General features: G+C 39.1%; 1 protein-coding gene across 2 annotated transcripts in view; it reads right to left on the bottom strand.

Annotated features, from left to right (window-relative positions):
- The window catches only part of LOC134640112 (cGMP-dependent protein kinase 1), a 97,762-nt gene that overhangs the window by 48,360 nt on the left and 27,702 nt on the right, over nucleotides 1–21,700 (bottom strand). For both annotated transcript variants that reach the window (XM_063491719.1, XM_063491718.1), the window contains exon 3: nucleotides 10,888–11,001. In XM_063491719.1, coding sequence (XP_063347789.1) covers nucleotides 10,888–11,001 — 114 coding nt within the window. The remainder of the gene's footprint in view (nucleotides 1–10,887; nucleotides 11,002–21,700) is intronic.

Raw genomic sequence — 21,700 nt, 5'->3', positions numbered from 1 at the left:
TAGATGCCAAATATGGCTAATGCTGTTAACATTCGTAAGAATTATTGAAAAGCCAACGCTAACACTTGGTCCAACATAATCCCTATATTAGCATGCAAACATACTTGCCGAGTCGACTGATCACAGCTGTGTCAGTGTTTTAGAATTAAACAGGATTTATAGAAAAATTACCATATGTGAAAGCACTCTCACTCTTGCTCTCAAAATGCACACCAGTAACAATTTCTGTTGCAGGAGTGCTTTTAAATCCTGCCTCCAGTTGATTTTAATCACAACGAAAACACACTGAATGAAGACGAAATGAAAACAAGTGATGCCACGCTTAATATTCCCTGCCATGTGGAAGGCTGTTTTGTGAGAAATGTTTAAATGCAGCAAGAGCATTGTTGGCATTTCTCTGTGGTGCACAAATGAAGAAATGGTGTGGAAATACGAGACGAAAAACGCAGGAAACAATTACAGAAGAAGTCAAAATACTCACACACTGTAAGCTATCTCATTCTGCCAAAACAAGAATCACTCACTTTGGAGAGGGTGATTCCTGAGACTGTGCAGGCACAGTCTAATAAACACACACACTCACATGCAGACTGATTAGTAGGACAACTGTTTGCTCACCCGAGGCGGAAGGAAGGGCTGTTATACAGCTAAGCTATCACTCTTTCACAAGATTCTCAGAAGTCTCTAGAAAAATGCTCCCTAATATTTTATATGTAATTCCATTATCATGTGCTGTTTTTAGCACTACACATAAAACTGGTACACATAAATTGCTAATTATTAATCCCCTGCTGACTGTCTTGTTTCGTCTGTATTGTGTGCAGACAGTTTGACCTCTAACACAGCACCTGTCAAAATGCAGACTAGAATTTGAACACCACTGAGTACACTGTTATGCAACTCTGTGCTTTTTTATGTGTTTAAAGTGGCTTTCAGAAGGTCTGCACACAGAGATGAACCCCACAGAGTATAATTCATCCACTTGTTGCTGAAAAATAAAACGATCAAGGACATGTAAACAGGCTTAAACACCTAGCAGTAAGATAACTGGAGTTCTACTTTCAGAAGTTATTGGTGAGAAAAAAAAATCAAAGACCCACAAACCCAACACACAGACATGTGAAAACTGAGCCTTTAATCTTAAAGGACAGATTCAGGTTTGGCTGTCATTCATGAGGAATGAAAATCTTTTATCATATTATGACTTGTGCTTTTATTTTTTCATATCCACATTAGCCGGGAAGAGGAAAAAATCAGCTAATGAAGATTAAGTGAAAAGAAATGCCACTTTGAGATGAATATCTAAGGCCCGGCATATAATCTACACATGCATGTAATACATTTATACATTAGAAAGCCAGAGTGCATCAGTGGTTCTTACTCCTTTTAGTCTAATGCCACAGCTGCTTCAGATGAGCCTTTCAGTATAAGTCTTCATTATGTGTTCTTTTGAAATGATAATAAGCAGTCTTATTTTAAAGTGGCTGGATTTTCTTGTAATGGTGTTTGTAAAATATAGATGAGCAAAGGAATAACATTGGAATACTTAAAGTATGAATAAATTAAACCAGAATAAAATACTCATGTTTTAAGTTTAAAGGTACTCTACCCGGTGGACGGGAGGGACAATTATATTTCTATAGGGTTGATACCCCCTGTGCCCCCCTTTTGGACCTGCCCCTGCGTGGGCACATTTTAACAGCACTTTATATAGTATTTAAATAACTATAGCCAACATCAGTACATTAAATGTCAGTCACGCCTACATAAGCACATAATAACTAAGGTCTCTTCCTCTTCAAAGACAGTTTAGCTAAGTGCTTGCTCATAAGGGATTGACTTATCGTTGGGGTTTTCGCTCTAATATTGTAGCTCTTTACCTTACAATATAAAGCTCCTTGCTGTTTAATTAAATTGAAACGACAGGATTGAGTCACCAAAAGACAGCAATTTTACCTACAGGGGTTTGTCAGACAGAAAGAAAAAAAAATAACAACACATCCGTTTCATGTGTCATCCCCGAAGGTAGTGATGTCTCAGCTTGGTCACCTCTATAAAAAATGTCAGGCTACAACTCTGCCCGGAGTTACTGATGTCCATGCTCTGTTTCAAATTAGAGCTTAAACTACAAGCACTTGAAGCGGTAGCAGTTGAGTATTTCAAAAGTGTATCCTCTTTCTTATGGATGTCTATTTTTAACTTTTTACACGCCTATTTTAATATGTAGTTCACCATGTAGATGTATCGAGCCAAAGCTCTGACACTTTATCATGACTGCTAGTTAGTGATGTGCGATACCACTGATTTCCTTTCCGATCCGATGCCAAGTAAAATTCAGAGTGGTATCAATGATACTGATCCGATACCGATACTCTGTACAAAAACTTAATGTTTCATTGTATTTCATAATACAATATATAATTGTATTATGTAATCGGAATAATATAGCTTCATAATGATTACAGGACATCAGACTACTTGTTCATATTGCTTAATAATATAGAATTATCATGTAGAAATTAAAAAAAAAACTGAAGTTCTGCGCTATTTGAGCATGTTGCCTGCCTGCAGCACTAAAGGACTCTGCGAGAGACATCTGTCTCCCCTAGCAGCACCTGTCCCTCTCCTCCTCTTCAGTTCGCCTCAACATAAGCTCGTCACATTCTGTGATATGATTTACTCTGAGGTGTTTGACGAGGTTAGTGGTGTTGCCACAACACCTCACTGTCTTGCCACATGTATCGCAAACCACGTCTCGGCCATTTGTGGAGGTAAAATACATCCACACATGACTCCGTTCACGCTCAGCCATTGTTGTGAGTGCGCACGCCAGGGGCTGCGACACATTTATACATTTATATTTCGCAAATGACTGTGAAAGGCGTAAGAGGAAGTAATTCCTTCCAATTTAGATGATCCGAATGATATAGTTTCTTTCCACGGTGTTCCTGTTAATGAAAAACTACAAATTTACCCCAAAGTACTAAAATATCGATATTTTAATATGAGAATCGATTCTAGAACATAAATTACTGGTATCGGAAGAATCGATATTTCAATATTGATCCGCACACCACTACTGCTAGTTACTCTGCTATTGTGGATATATATACAGTCACATTACTCTGTTTATATCTAAATTTTCTAAGCAGTAGTTTAAGCATTAAAGTACTGTCTTGTAACTGTGAAAGTATCCACTGGGGTACAGTTGCCCGCTTGATGGCAAACATGAGGCCTATATATTTAGTCTTTAAATTTATTTAGTTCAGCCTCACTGGGAAAGTCTATGCCAAGGTGTTGGAAAAAAGAGTTCGTCCGTTAGTCGAACCTCGGATACAGGAGGAACAATGCAGATTTTGTCCTGGTCGTGAAATACTGGACCAGCTCTTTACCCTCTCAAGGATACTTGAGGGTGCATGGGAGTTTGCCCAACAGTCCACATGTGTTTTGTGGACTTGGAGAAGGCATTTGACCGTATCCCTCGGAGTGTCCTGTAAGAGGTGCTCCGGGAGTATGGGGTGTTTGGCCCATTGCTACGGGCCATTCGATCCTTATACAACAGTTGCAAGAGCTTGGTCCGCATAGCCAAAAGTAGAGCAGGGCAATATGACCAAAAATATTTATCACGATATACATTTGAAAATTTGCGATAACAATATAACTGACGACATAATTGACACTAGACAAAATACTCCACAACTTTATTAGTGCAAAAAAAACCATCAAAGTATTGTTTTTTATGTGCATTAGTTGTATAAAGATTTAACAGTGCAAATGCAAATTCCTTGCTGACAGTTTAACCAAAAGGCATTTCCAGTGGAAATTGGCCGACATATCCTCAGCATAACCATGTATAACACAAAACTTAAAAAGAGGTTATACACACACAATACCGTAATATTATGTTGAAGCACAGTACATATCACTCCGCGAGGTTTCTGCCTACGATAGCCGTAATGCTCCGACAATCCATCAAGCGGTCCGGGTTCGTAGCTTAGCAAAGTCGTACTAAAACATTTGACAGATTTTCGAGCGCCGCATACCACATAAAATCGTTTCGAGGTCAGTAAACACAACCAGAATTCATACATAAGGCACACGGGATTATAAGGGGCACTGTCGATTTTCAGAAAAATCAAAGGATTGATTTTAAGTGTGCCGTATTTTCCAAAAAACATGGTAATAACGATGGCCCGCTAGCATGCGCTACCAAAAATAGTGCTTTGTTGTGTATCTGACGGATGAAAGCTAAACCAGTTCCACACCACTGAAGTTGCAGCATTTTTACAAACCAATTCTGGTTCATCCGTTTCATTCAATGATCCGCTTTCTCCCTTCTCATTCTCTGTCGCCGGCACGCTTTATCCACCATGTGCGTATAAAAACAAAGGCACTGCGCATGCGCGTTTTACCCATATTCTATTGCGATATTTCATTTTCTTATCGTTGCCCGACATTATACCGGTATTACCGTGAACGGTATGATATGGCCCAGCCCTAGCCGAAAGCAATAAGTTGGACTCGTTCCTGGTGGGTGATGGGCTTTGCCAGGAGTGCCCTTTGTCACCGATTCTGTTCATAATTTTTATGTACAGAATTTCTAGGCACAGCCAAGTGACAGAAGGCTTTCACTTCAGCGGTCTCAGAATCTCATCTCTCCTTTTCATGGATGATGTGGTTCTGTTGGCTTCATCAGGTGATGGCCTCCAGCTCTCACTGGAATGGCTCGCAGCCGAGTGTGAAGCTGTGGAAATGAGAATCAGCACCTCCAAATGTGAGGCCATGGTCCTCAGCCGAAAAAGGTTGGTGTGCCCACTCCGGGTCGGGGACGAGTTTTTGCCCCAAGTGGGGGAGTTTAAGTATCTCGGGGTCTTGTTCATGTGTGACGGAAGAAGGAAGCGAGAGATCGACAGGCGGATTGGTGCTGCCTCCTGGGCGCCTCCGGGCATGTCCCACCGGGAGCAGGCCCCGGGGCAGACCCAGGACACGCTGAAGAAATTATATCTCTCGGCTGGCCTGGGAACGCCTTGGTGTTCCCCCAAGACAAGCTGGAGGAGGTGGCTGGGGAGAGGGAGGTCTGGGCTTCTCTGTTTAGGCTGCTGCCCCCGCGTCCCGGGCCCGGATAAGTGTAAGAAGATGGATTGATGGAATTTATTTAGTTGTATCTTTAAATTATTATTTCTCATTAAGAAGAAGCAAAAAGGAAGGCAGAGCCAATGTAAAAATGAAAGTGCCATGTTTGAGATGGATGAAATTATATTTGCATGAGGTATTTTAGAAAGACATATACTATGGCGGCAAATACGCACCACTGTACGTATCGTTCCTTGCACACATGCATTGTTCTGCACCCTTTAAATGATTAATGCACCCTGATACTTCTCAAAATTAGTTATTATATAACTGTTATTTGAAAAGAATGATATTATCCAGTGTTATGCAAAAGCATTCATGTGCGTTATAACTGTAAGTGGAGAGCACAGCTGAGTCTTTGAGATGACGTCTGATACGGCCTTTTCCACCAGTGTCATTAAGATGGAGCATACAGATAATCAGTCACACTCATTATGTTAGTAGTGACTGCCAGTGACCTCACTCTTTCAGATGACTGGTCTGAATCAATTTCAAGATTCACAATAGTCTTTTAGAGCCTGAATATAGAGCACTTTTAGCTTTTTTTTCTACTGAAAATCAACAACACAACAAATAAACTTTAACTAAGCTATTCCTGAAATCATGCTAAACAGAATGTAAAAACTCCTGTGAAAATCTGAAGCTTTTTTTTTGGTTTCATATCATCGTAAACTGAATTTTGGGGGTTGCAAACAGCAAAACATTCGATGTCACCTTGAACTCTGCAATCAGTTGAGAAAGACTGAGACATATTAATCAATACTAAGCATAGCTTTTAGTTGCAGTCTTATTATCAAAATATTTTGACATCGTTTTCAGACATCCAGTTTTGAATATCACAGATTAGTTATGCATTTTCATTTATCTGAGAATCATAACAATTTTCCTCCTGAGTTTGCCTCCTCTTCTTTTCAGTGCTGTATTGTTGAGCTCTGCAAATTGCTCTCAATTGTTTTATGCCAAACCATGGTGAATGGTGTCCTGTTATGCTGTCTTCAAGAAACACTTACATTGTTATGCTATAAACATTTTTTTTCCAATTCCTCTCTCCTGTCTGCAGACACAAGATGAGAATTTGTCTCGCCTCCTTGAAGTGGTTCTCTCATTTTACTGTCACTGCTGCCCTGCGTTCATCACCTCTCTATTCTCTCACTCCTAACCCTTTCTTCCTCTATTTCTTTGTCAGCCAGCTTTGGCCCAGCTGCTGTTATATATTTAAAAAAAAATGTGATATAGATTTGATTGCAAGAGGACTATTTCATAAAAAAATTCTCAGGCAACATTTTTTTCTCTCAGGCTGCATGTGAAATCCCACCTCATTTGTCCTGACTGGCAGAGCCAAACCCCAAATGTGGCCATAGCTCCACACTTAAGTGTCTGTATCCTGAAAGTATACATAACATATTGATTTTAGCAGTTCATTGGGGCACTACACAGCCTGGGAGTAAGTGCTACTTGAAATGCTCAGTTTACAGGATCCATTTTTTATTTTTTTATTTTTTTGCAGGGGTGGGTGAGAGTGCCACTGAGTGATCAGAAATGAAATCACCTAAAGATGCAGGAGGACTGATGGAAATGTCCTCATTGGCCCTTCCGGGAATATGTAATCATGGTCATACAGCAATAAAAACAAAATAAACAATGCTATTACTTGGATACGCTTACAATATTGTCCAGATTTAGCAATAGATCCATATAATTATCCATAACTGCACAAATGGCTGCCAATTAACGTCACTTCCCCTCATATATTTTTTTTTCTTTAAATAAAAGCCAATGAATAAAACCTGTCCCATTGATTTTACTGAGTATTACTGATTTGCTCCTATGAGTGTGTGTAAATAGGCTTAAGAAAAAAGCCCCAAAAGGTATTTTGAAGTTTTATTCTCAATTCCGATTTGAAATTCAAGTGAAATTTAAACACGTGTCAGTTTTATTGGAAACTCATGCAAAACTAAATGCAGCCAAATTCCTGAATAAAACATGTGCAATCATTTATTATGTCAGCTATCTTAAGCAATCCTTGGGTTTATCTTGACAAGTCTGACTGTGATGAAAGAACTGTCATAATTGCACACATTTTCTGTAAACGAATCATTGCACCTAATGGCTCTTAATTGTTTCTGAAATTCTTAATAGGTGCCAGACTCTGGGAATCTCTTCATTATCACAGTTGGCAATGGTGTCATTATTTTGTGAGTTAGCAGTAACAGTAAAAGGAAAGAGGTGTAGACAGTTCATGGATGAGCTCCCATGAGTCAACATTAACAGGTTCCTCAGATAAATTCTGTTAAGAAGTAATTAATCATGCATATGACTTAGGAGACCAAGCAACGTAAACTGAAATTACTTCAAGGATTTATCCTCCTACTGGGTTCCATGCAATGATGAAATTAAATCTGCTGATTGGAAGCGGGATCTCCATGCGCACTAGCAGGTGCATGATTTCCAGTCGAGTCTGTCGGCTCTAATAGCCAGTGTGGCAGCTGAATTCCTCAGTACATTCATGCGTAGCGACATATGTTAAAACAAAGACAGCAACTCTCAGAGACAGTACCAATGACCCTGTTAGACTGTAAACACACTTCTGTCTATGTAGACAATTACATCATTTGTTCCATGTGTGAGTTTTTATTGAGCAGCGCTGACGTACATCTCTTAAGATCGTGGCAGGAAGTACAGGCCGGTGGGCAAGAGAATATATACAAAAGAAAAAAAAGCAGACACTCTGTCGCCAGCGGGAAGGGGAATATTTTAACCCGTAAGAGTTGGCTCATCTTGCTGTGGGCACTTGTTCCCATAGCAACAGGAGCTGGGAGTTTCATCAGGTTGGCTGGTTAGAAACAGGGGATCACGGGACATACAAGGGGTCAGCACAGGGCGTGCAACCTAGTAGCCACCATCGTCAACCTTCTTTCCTTCACACTTGAACTCTCAAGTACAAGCCTGAGTAAACCCTTGTATTCATGCATTCATTCATAAATAAATGCACAGATTTTCATCCCAAACAGGGAAACATCAGCTAACCTACAATTACTGCAATTACTGCATTTTCAAGGTAAATAAAATGATTTACCGTATCTGAGCAATAATACACTATATTCCTTTTTGCTAGATAAAGCAACTATACACTATCTTACATTTATTTACTTAAATTTAAACCGTCTTTATGTGGACGTTAACTTTAACTACCAGGCCCATAAACTGTACATACAGTTAGGTTCATTTGGAAAATTGTAATTTTGCTTCCACCACTATGGCTTTTAAATCAAACTTTCAGGATCTGATTGAAGTGAAGACCTTCAGCTTTAATTCAAGGGGTTTAATAAAATTGTCGCGTTAACCGCTTAAGAATTACAGACATTTTTATGCATAGTCCCATATTTTCAGAGGCTCAAAGGTAATTGCAAAATTGACTGACAAGCAGTTTCATGGCTAAGTGAGGCCTGTTCCCTTATTATTCCATGACAAATTAAGCTCTTTATCAGCCTGTTTCCTTTGACTTGAGAAACTCTTGGGTTGCTTTTAGAATGTGCCTTGGGTCATTAACCATATCTGCTGTGAAGCAAAGTCTGATCAGTCTTGCAGCTAATTCTGAAAAGAGAGTATAGCCCTGTACACTTCAAAATTACCCTGCTACTTCAGTCATATCATCAATAAATGCTAGTCATCAGCTTCCACTAGCAGCCATACATACCATAACATGGTCTTCGCCAGTTTTGACAGAAAACGTGATATGCTTTGAATCAGGAGTTGTTTCTCTCTTTCTCCTTTTTTCTTCCCATCAGCCCAATAAAAGTTAAAAATGGTTTCAGCTATCCAAAGTTGTTCCAGAACTGTGCAGGCTCTTTAAGATGTTTTCTGGAAGTCTTCTTCTAAACCTTGTGTATTTCCATTCATGAGCATGTTTTAGTTGTAGTCTTTGACTCTAAAAGACCTACATGCTCCAGAATATTCTTCACTTGGCTCAATGTTTTGAGTGAATTTCCTTAACCATAGAAAGAATTCTGTGATCCTCCACTTTAATTGTCTTCTGGGTCTTCTAGACTTTAGTGTAGCTGTGCTGCAAGGTGCATTTATTCTTTTTAAGACTATATTGATTTGGCCACTCCTAACATTTTACTCTCTCACTGTGATAGGCTTATCTGAGCAGCTGGATAGAGTAGTGGTAAGACAAATGATAAAGCTTGTTTGTTGTTTGTTATAATGGGGTTTTCAGTCTCCTTCACTTGGACTGACATCTTATTGGACCTCATATCATATAAATTAAGAATTCCAGGGGACAGATACAAAATACAAGTTCAACACTTGGAATAAACTCCCGATCTTTTATCTTCTTGATTTGTCTTGTAATAACGAGGGAACAGGTCTCACCAGGCCATTAAACTGCTTGCCAGTCGATTTAGTTTTGGGCCTCTAAAATTGGAGGACTGTGCATAGGAACAGCTAAATGTAAATGGCTGTTTTTTAGACCAGACGTTATGAGTATGAAGTGAAGAAGTGACTCAGAAACTGAGAACACTGCATGCTCATGTAGTAGCACCTTGTCAAAGTTAAGAAAACATGCCTGACAGCATACACTACTTTATTGCCTGTTTTAGTCTAGTCTTTAAACGGTTTCTGAGAAACTCATTAGGAAACCGTTTCCTGAGGTCATAGACTAAGTGAGCAGATGGGTTGTTTTTTCGAATGTACTTTTTCACTTCAGCTCTGCACATTGTTGGGAGAATCAAGTTTGGGCACTATCCAAAGTTATCCTTTTCACGTGTAGCACAAAAAAGGAGACTGGTTTTATTAAACATGGACTGAATGTGCTGTGATTCACTGGACAGTTATCTGAGCTATTCTCCCATGCATGCAATCTGTCATCAAAGGGACTTTGTACTAGGAAGCACGCACGTTAAAGACCTTTTAACCTTTGAGTCAACTGTGTCGGACATTTGCATTTGCATTTACATTTCTTACATTCACCCACACTGGGAAATGCCTAGAAAAGTTCAGGGCTGTAGAATTTGTTTTGTACCAAGAAGATACACCCCCTGCTGGCCATGAGAAAGAATGAAGGTTTAAGGCATTCCTGGAATGGGTTCATTTTTCAGCCTCGGAGGCTACGTCCATCATTCAAATACAACTTATAACAAGATCTCAAATCAAATTTTAATAATCTATAATAATCCGTTTCCTACCCTACTTAAACATTCATTCATTCATCCTGACACACTTTTATAACACACTAATTCTCAAATGTGATTAAACCATCTATCCTGTCTTCTCTCAGACGCCAGTCTTTACTCTTTTAAACTGAAATTTCAATCACCAGTCTGATAGACCACCTACTCACCCCCTGTGCATCCTTCATAGCTGGAGCTTTGACACATGAAAGAGCAGGCTCGGTAAACCCTGACATTTCACTTCACCTCCTTCACAAGAAACTTCACTGGAGTATTGTGAAAAAAAAAACCCACTGCTGATATTTCACTGTAAACAAGGCACAATGCTGTTGCTGTGTTCCAAACATTCATTCATATCGTGACAGTGTGATACCTGTCTATATTTTAACAGAGGAATGACAGCTGGAAGCAGAAAGACCCCTAATCCTCTAGAACAAGCAAACAGATTTCAGTGGATGTGTGTAGATGCGTGTATTTGTGTGAGAACACGGGATATTATCTGTCACCTGGGTAACAGGTGTACACTGAACACAGACACGTTCAAGCACTTTGGCTGTTTTTACGGGTGTCTGTGGAGACTCACTCTTGACAGTAGCAGTCCTGGTGCAGTTGTACAGAATAGCCAGCTCTCCAAACACCTTTCCTGGCCCCATGGTGCAGAGCTTCAGGCTCTCCTTCGTCACCTCCACCTTCCCATCTGAAACATGCACAGAAATGGAAATAAACCATTAGTAACAATGCTATTCAAATTTGACACTTATTTTCTTGCCTGACTACCCAAATCTGTAAGTCCAATACTACATTAAATATGTGCTGCAAATAGCGATTCAGTGATGAAATGGAGTGGCTGATAGATGTCTAAGGGTTTTGTCACATTTTTTAGGGGCAACCAGCCTGAATGCTCACTCGGCTAGAAAAAAATATGATTATTTTGCAGTGCATGCATCTCAAACTACTCCCGGACTCATGCCAGAGCCTGTGGATGAACAAAAACAAAAAACTCTACAAACCTGTCAGCTTATGTTACCACCACTAACAGAATCACAAAGAATCCTGTATGTAAGGATTAGTATGATCATTGTCCAAATCTGACCTTTCATTTAGTTTTAATGTGATTAATGGTTAATTAAACAATGGTTGCATGGTTGGCTACAAAGTTTTCTCTTTTTCTATTAAATTTTAGGTGTATACTGTATCTCATCCTGTAGTTTTGCTTAGTACTGTTTTCTGTGAACAAGTGTTCTGCCAGAGCAAAGGAAATTAATCAACAAACATGATGTTACTGCTAATCACGCTATTGTCTCATTCTCCAGCATGTTAAAGATTGACCATAAACATAACTGACATTCTATCAAGTTCATTTCAGATGCAGGGGTTTGGCTAAACTGTTGCAATAAAAATTGATTTCAGTTTCCTGAATTCCTTTTGATCTGTTTACACTGAGGTTTGCTAAATGTAACTCTGCTTCCTACTAGTACAAATCAGTACTATTTGCACTGATTTGTTTTAGTAATAATGATTAAAGAAAAGTGCTTGCTGGCTGCATGCAAAAACAGTTTTAAAAATTGGATTTGGTAGTTTTTTGTGAACACATATACTTTTCTACATGAGTGGCACAGGCTTCATGGAAAGACCCACAAAATCACTTCACTATCACAGTTCACAGGACAAAAAGACCAAAACACAAGGACTCAAAAACAAAAGAGTTCAAAGAGTACAAAGATCGTAAGGCAAAATAACAGAGAAATTGCAGGTTCGCACAAGAATGACAGAGTCGCTCAGAAAAAAAGCAAAGTGGGGCTATTTAATACACACATGAGGCAATCAAAGGAAGTGGAATCACCAGGGTAACAAGACACTGCTGAAAAAAATCAAGAACAAGACAGGAGGAGAAAAACTAAATACTAGACACAAGAGAGTGGTAAAATAACACAAGAAGTAACATAAAAGGGAAACTTTCTATACCTAACACACAAAGAGTGGGTGACAAGATACAAGGAGGCTAGATTAACTCTGAGCAAAACGAAAAATATAAATAACAACAAAACTCAGGATACAAAAGTAACAAGGCTAAGCATAGAGGCATATTATGTATACAAAAGAAAAGACACCCCTAAAAAACAGGAATTCCAAACATTAACTCATAGAGTATACCCAAAATTCAGAGGCAAGAAAACACCCCACAAAACATTGGGTCCAAAGCCCAGGAACACTACATTTCCAATGCCCAAGACATTTTCATGGTGTATAAACACCATTATTTAAGTGTCAGCACTCTGATCTACACCATTACTCCATGACCCACCCCTTCACTCAGTAGCTCCTTAGTTGTTTAAGAGACCAGTTCAAGTGACACCAGTGAGCTTCAGATTTTTCTAGCCACTTAATTTAAAAAAAGGGTTGTTGGGGAAGGTAAAAGTGCAAACCTTATGTCCACATTTGAAGAAAGTCTGAAAATATGAAAAACAAAAACTATATATATTAATCCACAAAGAACACTCATAAACTTGTAGCTAACTGAAACATTCAACTGCACATGGAAAAAAGAGAAGCAGGGGAGTATATATGCACAGAGCAATGACTGAATTGTCATGCATTTTAAAATAAAACAGGAAGTAACTTACAAAAAATGCCAAATCCTGTATATTACAAAACAAATGCATGTTTTAAACTAACATTAACATGAAAATTAATAGCACCCTATTGCTTTAACTGTATCAAATAAAGATTTCTAGACAACAGGAGACATAACTACCAGCTTCAGATAAGTGAACACATTTTTCTTTCGCACTGTAAGAGCCTCTTTGCCTCTGTGACTAGAAGGGTTTGCTCCTGCTTCTGTGTTTAGACAAGCCTCATCAAGGATGTATGTTTTCCTGAAAAAAACTCAGCATTCCAGCAGGACCATAACTCTGATTCACAGAGCAAAAGCCCAGAGAAAACATCTAAAGTCTGCTCTAGGCAACTGATGAAATACAGCATGATGATGAGAGCAAGCACAAAGAAAACAATTTGACACGTTATCTTGTTAGCGGGCCATGACCGCATTTGACAAAAGGCCTCAAAAAAAAAAAAACCTCTCATTATTTCAGGGCTCATTCTTTTTTTTCATTTTGTACTTATTTCTGTCTTATTGGTACTATAGCACACATTTTCACTATGGCTAACAATACATTATCCATTAACACCCAGCATGAAACTACATGGAGAGAAAATCTTTAGCTCTTAAAATGTGTCACCGTCTTAATGCCTGCTCCCCTGCTATTTCCAGTGTCCCTGTTTAACAGCCTTGTTTTTTCAGTCAGAGCTTGCGGTAGCACCCTCCTTGTTTTCCATTCAAAAGAAGAAACAGCTCAAGATGGGGGGAAAAAATGACATCTTGCTTTTAAAGCCACATTTATATTTTTTAACAGTGCAATGCTTCATCAGCAGCAGCTTAAGAATTCATAAGAGGATTCTTAGACTGACTGAAAAACAAATGTGCAGAGTTTCTTTTTCATAGTGAATTCATGATCTACTTCCTGTACTCCTCATTTTCCTAAATGTGTAAACTGTGAATTTCACAGAGAGTAGCAGGCACAATGTTTGATATTAAGCCGACTGCCTGATCAAAAAATTGCTTGGATTTGCTTAAAAATGTGTTGTACAAATGGTGTCAAAGTAATGTTGCTCACTGTCAGACTTTTGAAATCTGATTCTCAGCACACATCTATTCATTTCCTTAGCTACCTATCTAAATTCAGGGTCACGGAGCGGCTGGCGCTTATTCCAGCTGACACGGGGCAAGAGGTGAGATACAGAAACAGACAATCAACCTAGCATGCATGTATTTGGACTGGAGCACCCAGAGAGAGAATGAAAAAAAAAAGTGTTTTGACCCCAGAATCTCCTTTTTGTGAGATTGTTGTGAAGTGACAGTGATAGTGATAACTGTGTTAGCGCACATAAAAAAACGACTGCTTCTAAAGTAATGTGCAAAACTCTAGAGCCACCGTTCGTTTCTTTATATTTTGCTAGGAAAACAGGAAATAGCTGTAGCAATTTACTCAAACACTGGCAAAATCTGAGTTTGTGCGATTCTAACGAGCTCAAAAGTAAAGTATTTGGTATCACAACCTTTATTCTTCAACACAGTCTGAATTCCCCTAGGCAAGTGTTCTTGAAATTTCTTACAAAGTCTTCAGGAATAGTACTCAAGGCTTCTTGAACAACATTCAGAGCTCTTCTTTGGATGTTTGCTGCCATTTATTCAGTTCCCTATAAAGATGATCCCACACATCTTCAATAATACTGAGGTCTGGGCTTTGGGAAAGCCAATCCATGACTGATAGTGTTGTGGTGTGTGTTTTTTCTATCCAGATATGCAATTACTGCACGAGCAGTGTGTTTGGGATAACTGTCATACTGGTATATGAAACCATTTCCAGATAGTATTGCATGGCAGATCCAAATTCTGATGTTACTTTTCTGCACAACTCGATAATTTTTGACAAAATGCAGCCCAGAGCTGACATACAGCATTGCATTTTACAGATGCTGTACACACTCACTGTTGAACCTTTCTTCTGAAAATGTTCAAATTTGGATTTGTCACTCCATCAGACCTGCTGCCACTGATTTCAGTCCAGTTCTTATGTAACTGGGCAAACCTCATCCTGTTCTCTCTGTTTCCTTTCCTTAAGAACGTCTTTCTGACAACCAGCCTCAATTTTTCCCCCTATTTCTTAAGGACATGAAATACAGCTACTTTTAATTTGTTGTAGAGTTTTAGGTCTGTAGTGTTTAGGCATCCCATTGCTTCTTTTGTCCTCCACTTGTCCAATTTCCTTACATTTGTTGAGGACATACTGCACACCATGCCAAGTTTTTGTCTAATATCTCTTGTTGGTACAAAAATAGTTTATGTCAGTCATACTGTGCTATATTTGGCATTTTTTAAATTAACCTAAAGAACTAGAAAGAAAATGCATAAAGACACATTTTTTTCTGTTATGCGTCATCACAACAATAGTTTACCCTCAATTTAAGTCCCTTTCTAATGCCTGAATGAGTCATAGGTCGGTGTTAAGTGGCTTGAAAAACATAAAACATTCCTCTGAAAATGGTCACTTATAGGGACTGGGCTAAAAATGAGTGCAAAAGCAGCCAATGGCCAAAGAAAAACTTTGAAAGACCTTCAAAAAAAGCCTGGAGGATTGCACTAGTTTTAAGAAAGTCAGGCTTCTTGGAAGCAAAGCTCAAGAAATAAGGGATAGGCTTTACATAGTAGTTCATATTTCTTTCTTTGCATGTCTCCTATTGCTGCTTCTTCCTAAAAAGCATATGTTTATTGCTTTTATACATGTAAAGATGATCAGATGATCCCTTCCTGTGTGACTGAGGATTCATCCCACGAACTTAGAAACTCGCAGTAAACATTTATTAACTTAATTTGGCTGAAATAAGTGTTTGTAGTGTCAATCTAGCCCTACAAAGTCTATAAAGACCACAATTAATGTGCTTGTTTCTGTATAAGAGTTACGTCTGGAATAAAGCCACTGAGGATCAACCGAGCTTAACAAAACTGTGCCAGACTAATCAGTGAACTGTGCTGAGATAACGATGACTTGTCACCTCTCAAAACTCCTAAGCCCTTATTATACCTGGGTGTCACAGATAAGAAAATGGAAGAGGAATACTTTAGAAGAAAACTGCTAATAGTTTCACAGCAGCTGCCATGTCTTTCAAATTTGAGAAATGTAAGGGAAGACCAAAGGCAACACTGTGTTTGTTACCTCTATCTTATCATATGTAGAAACAGCTTATCTTGGTCTCTGAGCGAAGGAGGGATCTGTCTGTTATTAACCGCACACACCTTTTAAAGTATCTATTGAGCCTTGCCACACCACAATACGTGAAGCAAAATCCGCTGGTTTTTGATCCATCAGCAGTAGAGGAGGCTAATGGAGTTCAGTGGGAAGACACTCTGTGCTGGAGTGCAAACAAAGAAAGTGTCTGCAGACGTGTATAGAGAGAAAATGATGTAATAGGTGCACCTGTACAGATAACTAGTGCTCTGAATAAAAGGATGTAAGACACAGAACTTTATTAAGTGCAAATATGGGCAGTCTGTGTGCACGTCTTTCATTGAGGAGTGCATGTAAGGACAAAGACAAGCATACGTCAGGTAGCAAAACCTCCACTAAGGATAAATCTAATAATTTCCTGTGAAGAACCATGTAATTAATTCCTGAGAAGGATGAGCAGTGAAACACAGCGTTTATTTTGGACAGCTCAATAAGTGCAGGCTGTGAGGGAATTGCTACGAAATTAAGTAATTCAATTATTCATTTATTGGAAATACACAAATGATTTATTCTAAGAAACCATTCGTTCCAAGGGGCCCCTTGCATCCCAGTGTGCAGAGACAAGCACACTGTCCAGCTAACTCCCTGCATTTGTGCGTAATAAAAACGTGTCTCATCACACTGCTCTTTCACATTAGCTCCAAATTCACTTGAAATTCACCTCTCTCATGTAAGTGCTACTCAAACCTCATTCAAATAACACCACATGCAAATACACTCTCCCACCAGACTGGCAATATCATATCAATGTGGAGTATGTTGACATTCATTGATTCAGTGTGCTGTGTAGAAAGGCAATCAAATATGGCATGAGTGGACAATGAGTTAACTATCATTAGGTTTCCCCCGACTGTCGCCTGTGCTTTCTTATCTGCATCTCCATTTATTTGTGTTTATGTTGTGTCTCTCTCTCTGTTACAGTAACTTCCTGTTTGAGTTTGTTAATCAGTTTCCGTGTGTGTGTGTGTTTTTATTTATATCCTCTTTTTCCTTGTTAGACGTCAGCAAATCTGCTTTTCAGCCTCCTCCCATGCATGTCTCTTCGTGTCCCTTTGCACATCCCAGAAGTTTTTTTATCATTAATTTTGCTGTTTTTACATCTGTTGGACATCTGCTTGACATTTCTTACTTGAACTATGCGACTGAAACCATTCAGCTGAAGACTTCGAGTCAGCTGTTTACATGGGAGCTGATTTAATACGGTCTGGCATTTACGCATGCTAACGAAATTAATCGGAGCAGCACGGCGTGTAAAAGTGGCAAATATGTGCTTCGCCCGTCTTCTTCAACAGATCTCTGTTTCTGTTTGGCACAAGTTTAATCAGCTTCCTGCAAATTGATATCTTGTTGTCTTTTTGTCTTGCTCTTAATTATGTTTATTACAAACAAACTCTCTGCAGCAGAGGACTTGTTTGGCTTGGAAGCTGCCAATTTTGGAAAGACCAGTGCAATTAGGGAAGGCTGAATCCAGGGTGCAATTTTTCTTTTGATCGGTTTACGAAAACTCTGCTTTCCAAACCCTAACCAGTTCAGCTTGGACATGTTTATTCAGTCTGGGGTGTTTATGTGGATATTTTTCTTCTTTCTTCTGGCAAATCTGGACATTTTTCAGTTCAGCCCTTTTTTTCTTACCTTCTTGTCTCAGATCAGCATTTGGATCATCGTTTTAAACTTACTTTAAGCACAACAATCGATTTATCGCAGCATGTCTTCTTCCCTTAAGGCTCTGTAGCTGTGGTAATGGTTGTTCATTTGAATGCACACAGCAGTGCGCTCCACATAGCAGGGCATGAGGACAGACCTAGGAGCACACTTCCCTCTGGCTCAAGATCAGATGGGATTCTGGCTGCTTTTCAAATTAAAAAGGTGCCCCATCTTTTAGACTGACTTTATCTCACTCTGGTGATGAAGACCTCACAGATAAAAAAAAAAAAAAACAGCATGAATGTGCTCCTACGAACCCTCTAACAGGAGTGATTTAAATTGTCCCCTGTGGTCTGCAAAAATATCTGACTAAATTATAGACCATTTATATTAAGAAATCTGTCTTTTGGCGAAAGATAAATGCATTTCTGTAATAAACTGACTTGGCTGTGCACCTGCAGAAAACACATCGCACACACTTCTCTATTGCAGCATTTACTCGAGGACACTGAAGAAAATGAACATGTGATTATTTTCACATGGAGTTTTTCACACCGAGGACAAAAATAACGTTGAGTTTCAGGGGTCAGGCACAGGATACCGCTTGACTTTTTATTTTTTCAAGCCACACAGAGCGGACATTAAGAAACAGGATGTGAGGGAGTTCAAATCCCAGTGAAAACAGCATACAACCACCATCCTGTCATGATGGGCCTTGTTCTTCCGGCATTGCTTATGGGTCAAATTACGCAGTGCTTGCCTGTCCATTAGAGCAATGGAGGAGCACTAAGTTTCAGGTGGTACAACACTCAAGTTGTCACTTCGGTCTTCAGCTGGGCAATAATGAAAAGCAGCCACCATGTGCCTGACGGTTTTAATGGTCTGGTAAAGAAACAGCCGCGGGAGAAAAAGGACTAAAGCGAAACGCTCTCTTTTTTTGGTCGAGCGTGGGATGTATTCAATAGAGAATGAAAGAGGTTTAGAAAATTCCAGGTTTTTAAAAGACATCACCATCTGCTTTTTATTTGGAAAAAGTTCATAAATTGCAGTTCACTGAAACGGCCTGAAATGGTAGCCTTTAGTAGTGCGTCAGCACCTTGGTTTTTTTTTTATTTATTTATTTTACTTTAAGCCCGTATCCGGAAATCTAAAAAAAAACCACCAAATGCCTTCTTGTGAAAAATAAGACAAAAAAAACAATCAGAAAACAGAGAAATGCAAGAAACGGACTTCATTACGAAAGCTCTGTTCCAAGAGAAAAGGCTACAAGTTAAAGTTATTGTGTTTGCTTTTAAAGCTAATTAATAGCAGGCCTAATTAAAAGTAAATTCCTCCTGAATACCAAGCTGAATAATGCAGTCAGGTTCAGTCATTTTTGACTAGCTGTTCTGCAGCAGTCGTGTCAAGCCATGCATTATTTTTCTCCCCCAGTTAAAAAATAAAATAGAATGAAATATGGATGTAAGCCAAGAGCGAAAACAAACAAAGTGATTCAGAGAGAAAAAGAAGAGCAAGAGCTGTGTTATTAATTTGAGAGGAAGGCTCAGAAAGAAAAAAAAATAGTTTTACGCTCAAAAGAAATAACAAGCGTAAGCTTTGTTTCGGAAAATCGCTGCGTGTATAACTGCCGCTGAAAGAATACAAGCAACAGGATGATACAGAGCGAGTGCCAAAAACAACAATGCAGGAGGTAGAAAGAAAGATGCTGTTTTTGAATTGCGGATTGTAAATGTTAAGATGTTTTTTAAAAAATTTGTGGTTTACCGTGCCTTCCACCTGGTGATGTTGTAGTGCTGTATTCTGATTAATGAGCAAGCTGCAACCACAGGTTCCACAATGCTGGAAAATGTTTGGATGCTACTTTGTCAGGTACATCCACCTGTCAGCCTTGTTGCATACCAGAACAGCCTCATGCCAAACGCATTTCCCGATGGCAGCAGCCTCACCCGGCAGGACAATGTGACTAGAGAAACACGATAAAAGGTTCCAGCTGTTCCATCATATTCATCAGATCCCAATCCAGCTGATAGTCTGCAGAATGGACCAGCTCAATCCTGATTCAGCCCAAAGTCCATCGAACCCAAAAGAACCAGTGCCATCACCTTGTTGCCAGACACCACAGGACATACTCAGATATCCTGTGTCAGTGCCAGCTGTTTTGGCAGCAGGAGGTAGGCAGGTGGGTTTAACACTGTGGCTTATCTGTAGATACAGAGTGTACAAGAGGTCTGCGCACACCCCTGTACAATATATCCTAAAAATGAAATTCCAGTACTGTTTATCAGTTAAAACAGCTTAGACATATTAAACACATGATTCACAGTAGAAAATCAGCACTCCAAAGGTATTTTTTTATTATTCAACACCGTGCATGATCAGCTTTTTCTTTTCTGATGACAGACTCATACCTCCTCGGCACAGAGGACACCACAGACTTCTGGAAGGATGTTCTGCCATTTTTTTCAGCTGCTTTCCTTTGGATGGGGTTTGTTACTCTACTATTTCTTTTTAAAATACCAAAGAGTGCTCTATCAGATTCAGCCAGCCGGCACACTTGCCAGGTCCTATTTTTCACTTTTTTTTCTCCTTGTTTGATTTTGGCAGTCTTGTGTTTTTGGATCGCTATCATGCTCCAATATTACTCTCCTGCCAGGCTTCTGGAGACTGCGACTCAGTTTGTTTGCCAGTATTTTGGAACATCCGCAAGCATTCATGCTGCCCTCTATCAATTTCATCTCCCCAGCACCTTTCCCTCTCATGCAGCCCCGTATCATCACACACAAACCTCCCTGCTTCACTTTAAAGACGATGCATTTACTGTGGTAGTCTCAGCCAGGTTTATGCCAAACATGTTTGACTGTATGTGAAAGCAATGATCCACTTAACATTCTGCTTCCTTTCATGTTCTTTTGCAGCTTTGTGGCGAAGAGCAAGGTTTTTGTTGTTTTTTTTCTTGGATGCCATCAATAGAAACTGACGTTCTGCATGTCCTTGGCACTGTTTGAGTTATCCAAGAAACTCCATTTCCATTGATAACTAGTCTAAAGCCCTTGCTTGTCAGTTTTTCAAAGCTGTTTTGTGAAAGTAGCACACTGTGTTGACTTATTCTAAGAGGACACCACTGTGACTTTGATTTACTGGAATATGGCTCGTTCTATATCTCCCAACCCAAGCCTGTTTTCACTTATTTTTAGCTAGTAACCACAATCTTAGTGGACTCCTCATTGTCTTTGTTATTTTTCCCAGTAATTTTCTTCCATCTGTGGCTGTGATACAGATATGCATCTAAGCAAAGTCCACATGAAAAGTCCAAAACTCTGCTGTTTCATAATTATGTTCATGCACTTAGCTTAACTGCAAATAACAGTATTCAAATTTGTTTCATTTCATACTGTTTCTATATGTGTCGCGGGTGTATTTACTTTTCTTACATCTTTTACCCTGGTAAAAATAAATAAATAAATAAAAATTAAATCTCTCCATTATTGCCAACTAGGCCTTCTTGCTCATATGGTGACATGTGGATTGTTATTTCTCTAGCCACTTGTCAAGTGATGACACATCAACCCTGTTTCTGGATCCAAACATATACTGCATTGATTGAGAATGTTTTAATCTTTTTTTAATGCTCTGTGAGTTGTTTTATTTAATAGAATAAATAATAATAGAATTTATCTGCACTGTTCATTTGTGACACATCCTTAAGTGAAGTTTTTAAAAGCCTATGTCGTTGACTATAGCCCATGTACTCACAGTGTCCTGGATACTGAATATTTATTTGATGTCTTCAGAAAAGAACATTTCACTTCAACATTAAGCTTGTGATCAAAACCTACATGCTAATGTATTTATATTAGTCTAACCACAGGAAAGGAGTTTACTCACTACAACAGCCCTCCAAACATT

Source organism: Pelmatolapia mariae, linkage group LG13 (genome assembly GCF_036321145.2).
Source record: "Pelmatolapia mariae isolate MD_Pm_ZW linkage group LG13, Pm_UMD_F_2, whole genome shotgun sequence".
Classification (NCBI taxonomy): Eukaryota; Metazoa; Chordata; class Actinopteri; order Cichliformes; family Cichlidae; genus Pelmatolapia; species Pelmatolapia mariae.
Note: the sequence above shows the minus strand (reverse complement) of the source record. Positions and strands in the feature narration are given on the sequence as shown.